The sequence below is a fragment of the Sphaerodactylus townsendi genome, linkage group LG08 (genome assembly GCF_021028975.2).
Source record: "Sphaerodactylus townsendi isolate TG3544 linkage group LG08, MPM_Stown_v2.3, whole genome shotgun sequence".
In the NCBI taxonomy this organism is placed as follows: domain Eukaryota; kingdom Metazoa; phylum Chordata; class Lepidosauria; order Squamata; family Sphaerodactylidae; genus Sphaerodactylus; species Sphaerodactylus townsendi.
In genome coordinates, this window is record NC_059432.1 from 61725630 (window position 1) to 61735786 (window position 10157).

Sequence of the window (10157 nt, forward strand, 5' to 3'; positions counted from 1 at the left end):
CATTCGTCTGTACAGCTTTGTTGTCAAATAAGAACATTTCTTAAAACCTTAAGCAAGCCATCAGATCTACTTGGCTGGATATTCTTTAAGAATAGAATGCTGAAAAAATACATTTATTAACTGATTTTTCATTTGGGCAAACCCAGACTTGAGGTCAACAGTAGTACAAAATGAATTAGCAAGTTTATTAATGTATAATAACCAGGCTATGTGTTCAAATAAGGAATGAAGAAACTACAATTATTTTTGTCTATGGCAGGAGGGTCGAGTCCCTCAGGACTGCTTCAAATCGCAGATGTCGTGGTGTAAGGCGCTTGCAAAGCTTCTGATTCATCCATCAGATTGCTTGGGCGGAGAAACTATTTTTTCAAAGCTGCATTTGTTTGCCTGTGATCTTAAACACTTTTTTGAACTACATTACACATAAATATGCATAAATTTGCACTGCCTGTTCATGCGCTTGGAAGCCAGTTCTTTCTTTTTGAAATTGTTCCCCCCCCCCTTCCCAAGTCCCCCCTCAGTTTAGAATTGAGTGCTGTAGGGATTTTGGGGGGGCGGTGAGTTACACCTATGCTCTATTTTACAGCTGATTCTGGGGAAGAATTTAACAAATGCGTGAGAAATGGTGTTGATGCTATGTGAATTAATTCTAGTTTTCTAGTTCATGGTGTTAAGTGCTGTGCAACGAAAGCTTTGCAACATCTACTGCCAGATTTCACTGCATTGCACTTAATTGCATCTGAAGTTGAATCACATACATAATTGGTTGAAAAGGAGAAATGGAGTTGGAAGATCTTTAATATATTAAATCTCACTCCAAATATCCACTATCTCTTCCAGCATTCTCCCATAGGATCCTAAGACAAAGAGGAGGTGGTACAGTCACCCAGCGCCTGTTTCTGGATTATGTGCACCAGGAAGGAGCAAGTGACTGGAGCTCAATGCCTCTTGTATTTTAGACAGGTGATTCAGAAGGATAGCAGTGGCAATGGAAATAAAAATTGTCAAGGTGTCCAGGATTAACAAGAGGGTTGTATTTGCTCTATGTTTTTCTCGCAGTGAAGGTCATCTACCAGGGTAACCAAAGCAATATGAAGTTTCTTTTTAAAGTCTGACCTTGGGCCTTAAATATTAGTTTACTTTTATAGAATTGTTTCTGTTAGAGCACAAGTATCTTACACTTTTGTTTTTGATAGAAGGACAAGTGTACTGTTTATCAAAACAAGGCGGTCCCTGTTTCAAGACTCCCAAGTGCCCATTTAGGAGAGTGCAGCATGATGATTTCCCATGGTCTTTGCAGTGTGTTATTTGCTTAGATTAGCTTCTATCTACAGCCCTTTATGCCCCTTCCAGAAAAGTCAGTGCTTTCAGTGTTGTTGGAGAGCCTGTACTGTTGCATCAGTTCCTTGCTTCAGCAAAATGGCCTTATTGTTCAACTTGTTTATCTTTCCATCAGTTGTTGGTACCTTGGTTTGAATGAAACTCAGAAGAAAAGAGTATACGTTGTCTACTCTATTATCTGTATAAAGAGGAGAAGCACAAATGGCATGTTTTATGGTACATAGCCATCATTAAGGTGCAGTAAGTATTTGAGGGCAATAAAATAGCTTAAGCAGCCTTTCTTGGTTCCAAAATAAGAAACCCTGCTTTATAAAGCATTTTAACTCTATACTAATCTGTGCCACTTACAAAGTCTCTTAACTGCCAGACAAATGGGCAGCCAACAGCACACAAGTCTAGCTCAGCTTGGATCCTTGTATTTTAAACACAGACTTATTGGTGAGTGTGAACAGCTTAATATCAAATGAAAAACAAATGGGTTTCTAACTGTTGGCAATTAAGAAGAAGAAGAAGAGTTTGGATTTATATCCCCCCTTTCTCTCCTGCAGGAGACTCAAAGGGGTTTACAATCTCCTTGCCCTTCCCCCCTCACAACAAACACCCTGTGAGGTGGGTGGGGCTGAGAGAGCTCCGAGAAGCTGTGACTAGCCCAAGGTCACCCAACTGGCGTGTGTGGGAGTGCACAGGCTAATCTGAATTCCCCAGATAAGCCTCCACAACTCAAGCGGCAGAGCTGGGAATCAAACCCGGTTCCTCCAGATCAGAGTGCACCTGCTCTTAGCCACTGCTCTTAGCCACTACGCCACTGCTGCTACATAGGGCAAGTGTAAAATTGTACACTTAGCAAATCATAGTTGTTTCTTGGTATTTATCCGTTAACATGTATATTTTGATGTCATTCTATTTTTATCCTACCCTTTCTTTAAGGAGTATGGGATGGTGTACATGGATTTTGCCTCCAACAGCCATGTGAGGTAAGTTAGGATGAAATTAGCTAGCCCAAGGTCACCCAATAAATTTCATGGCTTAGTGGAGATTTGAATTTGGTCTCCCTAGTTTAACACTAAGCATGTCTGGCAATGGTACCCAACCTGGACTTGCAGGTGCAACTTGCCTTGGCTAAGGCAAGCTGTATGTAACTGGCAGCTATAGCAATCTGTCCAGGAAATACCTGAAACAGGTGGGGTGGGACCGGATGAAGGGAACAACCCAGGCTGCTGCTGAGACAGGGCTCCAGGATGCTTTCTGGTTGGATAAAAAGGTGGAGCGGAGAAGCCAGCCCTGATGGGATTGGAAGGGTGGCCTGAAGGTACTCAAGGAGGATGGAGTATCACTGATCAGGTAAGCATGTGAGAGCTTGAGGGTACAGAGAGGAGTAATCAGATGGTGCAACCCCTCTCACTGCTTCAATCTGAGGTCTTGTAGGTCCTCTGCTCCGGGGAAGGACAGAACAGGCAATACAGACTTGATGAGGGTGAAAGGCATGAAGTAGTAAACCATACTGGCTTACTACATTGGTAATACACTTTCAAGGCCAACTACATTTGGCTCATAACGAAATGTCATCCTTGATTCCGTTATTTACTAGGAAGTGATAGTACAGTGGAACCTCGGTTTTCATTGGAAATCCGTCCGAAAAGAATCGATGAAAACCGAAACCGATGAAAACCGAGGCAAACTTTTCCATAGGAATCAATGTAAATCCAATTAATCTGTTCTAGGCACTCCAAAAAACATACCAAAAACACATTTTTGGTGAATAAACATAGTGTTTAATGCTGAAAACAGTAACACGGCAATAACACTAGGATAGCTTAAATTGTGAGTGGACCAATGTCGCACCAGAAAGCTGTCCAAAGAGATCTGTTTCTGACGCCGCTTTAAGATTTGTCTGAAATGGGGCAAGACATTGTCATTAAACGAGTTGCAGTCACGGCCTGCAACAACTTTGTCCGGGTGATTTTTCTTCACAAACCCCTGCACCTTACTGCAAAGCGATGAAAACCGAGACAAATTTTTCACTGAAAAAATCGATGAAAACCGAAGGCAATGAAAACCAAGGTTCTATTGTATATATTATGGCAGTTTGTACATGTACTTGAGGCCACAAGGATGAGGGAGGGCAGTTTGGAAATTCAGTTCCCCAAATCTCACCTGATCAAGCTCTCAGAAACTTGAGCAAGCTAATTTTCTCCCTGTGTCATTATCCTTCTCTCCTCCTACAATGTTGTCCCTAATGGAGCATATTTAATTCTCATCTGGCTGCTTTTTAAAATTTTGAATCTTTTTCTTTTGATTAATATTTAGAATCTTACTCTTTCCGCCTACTCAGGGAAATTCATGATTATGTAGAGAGGACTATCTTGTCTTTAGGCAATCTGTTTTTGCTACTTTCATCAACATAAAGGCCATCCAGATGACTGTTAGATTTTTTTTTGCTTCCGAGTCACAGCTGATTTATAGCAACCCTGTAGGGTTTTCAAGGCAAGAGACATTCAGAGGTGGTTTGCCACTGCCTGCCTCCGGTATTCCTTATAGGTAGCCCATCCAAATACTTCCCACGGTTGACTCTGCTTAGTCTGAGCTATCCAGGTCAGGACAGCTATTATAGTGATTCTAATCAGGGGAATGCAGATTGGGGGATGAAAAGGAATGATGCTTTATGCAGTTATAATATTTGTGTTTGTAACATTTTATGACAATGGTAAATTACAATGTCAATCAAATGCCTTTTTTCCAGTGACTAAATTTCCTGTCACCACTGATAGCAAGAAGTATGATGCATGCCTATCAGATGCAGGCCCCAACTGCATAGCAGCTGCTTTTCTGTGATACACTTCCACGTAGCTTTGGCCCACATGAATGGTGCAACCACATAATTGCATAGGTCTTTCCTACAGAATTCTTAGCTCTTCCCTTCCCAAAAGAGATCATGGCCCATTATGCATAGCAAGTTTGCCAGGATCATAAATAGAATTATTTTGTTTTGGGGCATATTGGTTATTATTACCCCCATTCCTTTTCCACCACACCCTCCAGCCTCATGCCCTCTTTGCAGCAGGGCAGGCCAGAGTAGCAGTGACTCTTCCTTGTAAGAATTAAATTTAAAATTAATTCACATTCTGCATCTATTTTATTTTATTTTTTCCATTTATATCCCACCCTCCTCAACAGGGCTCAGGGCAGCAGAAGCACAGTGTGCTCAGATTATGTAAGTCCAGTACAGGTGTGGTGAATGGCAGTTTCTGCTTTGGCCAGGATCTTGGGATTATGTGGCTTTAATTGCTGTATAAAAGGGTTCATGCATGTAGGGGGGAAAAGGCAGCAGAATTTGCCTTGTACTCCTATTCTATGCCATGACAGCTGATAAACCAAACTGAAATAACTGTGGGGGTGCGGGGATAAAATTAAAAATTCAATACAGACTCTCCTTTGCTCTGATGGAGCAACCAATATTTATTTTGCTTCATAATAAGGGAAGGTATCACCATCTTATGGAATCAGCGTCAATTCAGCGCCTGCGAAAATAATCCAAATTCTATTTGAAATCCCATATTTTCCATCCAAACATTAAACTGGTACTTTCCCCTTAAGTTTTTATTTATTAAAATGTGCAGCCAGAGGGTTTAATCATAATAATCTCACATGCAGTTCATATAAACTCTTCAGTTTTTGCTACTTTGTTCCTTTGCTGTAGTGATTGGTCCTAGCCAAGACTGATATGTGAGAACTGCATAAAATTCATTTTAAGAATGGTGATAGCTTGGAGGCAAAATGCAAAGGACAGGCAGACTGGTTGAATTCATGTCACCTTTTATTTATTTGTGCCTTACAGAGGAGAAAATATGAGCAAACACTTCTTGGTTCAAGGAACTATTGCAGTAAGACTGATAGAACAAGATGACTTTGTGTTATCCAGCTCTTTCATTGCAGGATGCACCGATGCAAATACATCACAACACACAAATGTTGAAAATCTTAAGGCATTGAAAGAAAATCTGCAACAGTAAATGCTATATAAAACTTGGCACATATTTGAGTGATAGACTGGAGATGTATACTGACAGCTAATATACATGGACAATGAGATTCAGCCTTACCAGAATTCTTGCTTTCTTTGTGGAGAAATTGTGGGTGTGGATCTTTCCCTCCCTGTGTTCGTAGTGTAGTGATGACAAAAAAGTGAATTCTGTTTGCCAAAGTGTTGGAAGGATCAGAATTCTATAGTCTATGGCACCTCTATTGTTGCTTATTTACCAAACCAAAGTGGTTTTTGTTTGTTTCTGGCCAGCAAGGCCAGCCAAATGTGCTCCTAACCTATTCAAAGATAAATCAGAGCCACTACCATTGTGTGGTGACCATGTGGCAGTGAATAAATTTAAGAAAACATGTTAAGGAAAAATTCCTAAACAGGTGTGTTTACCAACACAACTTGTCTCAGTACAGCACATAGATACCCTGTTTCTTTCCGTAATAGAGAAATAAGCAGCTGGCATAAATCTACACTCCTTTTATAATGGTGAATCAAAAGCAAAGCTATCTGTAGTTTTACATTGTGGCTGTAAGAAGCTGCAAGTATCCCAACTTTTGAAACACCATTAGAACTCTGTGCTTCTAAAGAACAAAAGAGCTGGTCATTTTTTTTTTCATTTAGCCTTATACAAGCCTAAGGCTAAAATGTAAAAACTAGTTATAGTACATGTATTTTCTTTATTTTTTTTAGTACCTGGCACTATTGATTCTAAGCAATGACCGTTAAAAAAATTACTACTATGGCACAAAGTGAAACTGAACTGAGGCTCACTATTATCACAGATGTTGACTGGACGTGCACTTAATAATAGATTAGGATACTTACACCCTCGTATTTCACCCTATAAACTTTTAAAGAGGAAGAATACACCATGCTCAGCTTGTTTCGAACAACTGTAATCCGAGATTAGATACACAAGTGCCTCTTCACAATGTGCTAGTCATCACAGAACACTACACTTTATTATACATCAGTGTTGCATGTACTTGCTTATTGTGAGGCCTAGTACTCATCTTTCTAAACAAGCTCACCCCCTTTTAAGGCAGTAGCTTCCACCAAGCATTCCTAGATGTGTTGTGCTTCTTTGTAAAAGAGCAGAGAACACACTGCAAAGCAAAGGACTGGAAATGGAGTGAAGCAGCCATGCGTTTCCTACTTTCAGAGGTTCAGGATTAATCTGCACCTCATTGATGAGGTATAATTTTGGGGGTATCGCATGTCCTACCCTTAAGCAGCTGTGTTCATATTTCAACTGAGTCTAGGAGACAAAGTCAGATGTGATGATGGACATAGATTCCCATGGGTCTGTAAAAGGCAAATTGCATGTGTATGCAGCCATGATTCAGGCTGGGACCATTTGGGGAAGGAAGAATAGATTTGACCCTTCAAGCCACATTCAATTTAACTAATCAAAAGGATTCTCCTTGTGATATTACTAGTAGTTGTCAAGGAATAAATGTTTTTCTTAAGAAAACTAACCTTTTTCATTTAGAACACCAATAATAGTGCAGAAATCCTGTTTTGTTTTTGTAATGAAGCTGAACAGTAGTTGTAGGAGTAAATCTCCCCTTCCCTGATCTGAAATAAGCTTGCAGCATGGACATACAGTTTTACCTTTTTTGGATGGATCTGTGATGTCAGTATTTGTTGTTCGCCTGGTTAGCAGATTTAGGGTTAGGTAAAAAAATATGCAGGCATATCTGAGACATACTAGTCTTCAAATATGCAGAGGTATTCTTCCCTCTTAGCTGCTTCTTTGGAATTTCCTTGTGTTTTTTAAATCTAGAAACCTGGCTACTATATTACTGTAACTGGATCGTTTCATTACAGTATTTCCAGCTTAACTTTGATTCCTTCATTTCTTTGCTCAAGAACTAGTCTAGTGATGTGAAACCTTAGAATGCTACGTGTTTGTGAACTGGTAAGCACCTTGATTCAGGTATAAGCAATTTAAATTTTCAAGCTATATCGTTCCCCCTTAGAATCGAATTGTTCTCAAGGCTAAGAGTGTTAAATGTTTTGGTTTGCATTGTTCCCCTCCTCCAGATTGGTTCGCTCTGTTTTCTTAGTGGATGTTATGGTCTCCTCAATCATTTCAGCAAAGGCTTCCCCTACCTGACTTGATGAGATTTTTGAGGCCAATTTAGTAGCCTCTTCTTTCTCCTCTTTCTTAAAAGAAAGAGTGGGAGATATTTTGGAACTGCTTATCACAGATGAACTGTAGAGCCGGGGCTGAAAGGAATAGCTTGGATTTGAAAGGGGATTTAGAGGTGAGATGCTGACGCTTGAGGTGCTAAAACGAGTCTCCTCACCTTCCAGCAGCTTCCTGTAAACACCACAGAAGAAGAAATTATTATTATTATTATAACAACCAAAAGTAAGCAAATTTGTAAAAGGATAGGTCCATCAAGGACCAACCTTTATGAGGCTTCAGATCAAAAGTGAACTGAAACTTGACACTGTTAGAAGACAGAAATGAATTAAAGGACACGAAGGATCTTTACTTCACAGTTGCTACAGTTCATATATGCTTCATCTTTAGAGTTTTGAAAAGAAGTGCACAACTGATGTACAGACCCATTTTAAAAGACCCTTGTCTCTGTCAAAAGACTTTAATTGTATGGTTTAGATTATACCCTTTTCTCCGAACTGAAATTTCACCTCTCATGTCCTGATTATCCATATTTACCTAGCTGTTAGCTCAAATATTACCAAATACAAGGTCCTTGAGCACAAAATAATTGAGTTTACCTAAATGCTGAGTTATCTTTATGAGAGATTACCTAGTGGTATGCCATTCAGATAAACAAGACTGCACTGCATTGCACTCACAACTGAATCAGTAGACTCATCTTAGAGTTTAAAATGCCCCCAAGGCTTGAGATGTGAACAGTATATAAGAAAGAGAGCTGATATAGGTTGCAGCTGCAAAATCAGATTTCTTCTGTGTCTGAATACCTTTCAACTATTTTCCTGGATTAATTACACAACAGTAGCTTCTAGGCAGAATTATGAGACATGATTTATTATAATATGTAATACGGTATGTGGCAACAGCACCAGAATCATAGATCCCTTCCGCACACGCATAATGCGTTTTCAAACCACTTTCACAACTGTTTGCAAGTGGATTTTGCCATTCCGCACAGCTTCAAAGAGCACTGAAAGCAGTTTGAAAGTGCATTATTTTGCACGTGCGGAATGAGCCAAAGAGTCTAAGATACATTAAAACCAGTATCTATCTCTAAGATACAACTGGACTAACAGGGATAATGAAGAATGAGTTTCAAAGTAGGGGGGACGGGGACGGCGCTGAGTGACTTACTGGGACTAGGGTTTTGTTTCATTTTGTTTGCAGATCCAGTTAAACCATAGTACTTTCAGAAGCTGGATGCTCAATGAATGCCTTACTAGGCAGTAAGAGGCATGGTTTTAGGCTAGCCTGATGCAATCATTTTGCTGTTCATGAACTGAAATCTTCAGCAATACAGTAGTTTTAAACTTACAGCAGTACAACGTTAACCCAGCCATTAAAGCCCATCCAGGAAACAAATGACAAACTGTGACTATCTCTTATTCCTTCTATCGCTTTTCTACTCATTCCAACACAACTGTTCCAAGCCTATTTCAAATCCAGATTGATTGTGCAAGCATTGCATCATTTCACTTCAGTTGCCATTTAGGAATACAGTTAAGTTTCACAGTGAACCTATTCAGCTGTCATTCTACAAAGATACAATGAGCATGCAGCCAACATTTTGTAAAAGAGAGCAAAATTTTCTAAAAAGCAGTCAAACTGATTCTCACCAACTCCAAGGCTATTAAACACCACCATAGCTTGTATTAGATTTCCTGCAGTTGAAGTTAATAATTAGTGTTACCTTACCTGTATGCTGCTATCTCTATATCCAAAGCCATCTTAACATTGAGCAAGTCTTGGTATTCCCTCAGATGCCGAGCCATTTCACTCTTAATTTCTCTCAGATCACTTTCTAGCTGGCTGATTGTGTCCTGCAATTCAAAAAAATGGTGCATATTTAATTTTGAACCATCTATTCCATACAAAAGAAGTGCAGTATATTCAAGTTATTTAGAAGCCTGTCCATTTGTTTATTCAACGACAAAAGGTTTTCAACAGCAATCAGGGATGGGGAACCCTCAATTATGTACACCAAATCTAGCAGTCTTTATATTGTGATGAAGATAGAATGGACAATTATAAGGGTGCCTCTGATGATAATGTGATAGAGAAGGAGTTTTCTTAGAAGGTGACAATCATGTTGATCCTCCAAAAAGAGTGATTGAGATTTCCCTTGGCCGCCATTGCTGCCTGGGGATGAAAGGGGCAGGCTCAGCGCCAGCATCCAGTCCTCTGTTAATGATGCCACTGACCTTGACTTATGCTCTGTGCACTATGTGTCCCTGAACCATGTCATGTCCACCATTTGCTCCTGCTGCCCCGGGGCCCTCCTGGCAAAGTGTGACATTCAGTCAGCCATCTGTCTTCTGCCCATCCATCTGGATGATTTCTGCCTATTAGGCTTCAAGTTTCAGGGTCTATAGTATGTGGATAAAGCTATGCCCATGGGCTGCTCAGTTGCTTTCTCCAATGGGTGGTAAAAGGGCACATGGCTGGCCCCCATGTCACACACTACCTGGATGATTTCCTTTTAATGGGGCCAGTGGGGTCTGGTGCCTGGCATATCAGGTTGGCTGCCTTCAAGGCTCTTGCCAAAGAAGTGGGGGTGCCACTGGCAGGGGAAAAGTGGAGGTGCCACTGGCA

General features: G+C 40.3%; 1 protein-coding gene across 1 annotated transcript; it reads right to left on the reverse strand.

The window, feature by feature from the left end:
* Nucleotides 1-5137: 5137 nt before the first annotated feature.
* INA (internexin neuronal intermediate filament protein alpha) lies at nt 5138-9385 on the reverse strand. The gene is made up of 2 exons (XM_048506068.1): nt 9261-9385; nt 5138-7700 (listed from the first exon to the last, which is right to left on the reverse strand). Exons 1-2 carry the CDS (start codon nt 9335-9337, stop codon nt 7385-7387), a joined length of 393 nt encoding a protein of 130 aa, XP_048362025.1. The 5' UTR covers nt 9338-9385; the 3' UTR covers nt 5138-7384.
* Nucleotides 9386-10157: the final 772 nt, after the last annotated feature.

What these genes read in the sequence shown, in the direction of transcription:
- INA (XM_048506068.1), bottom strand. Translation starts at nt 9,337, where the DNA reads ATGGCTCGGCATCTGAGGGAATACCAAGACTTGCTCAATGTTAAGATG. An exon ending in ATAGAGATAGCAGCATACAG is followed by an intron (nt 7,701 to 9,260) that starts GTAAGGTAACAC and finishes TGGTGTTTACAG; the next exon opens with GAAGCTGCTGGAAGGTGAGG.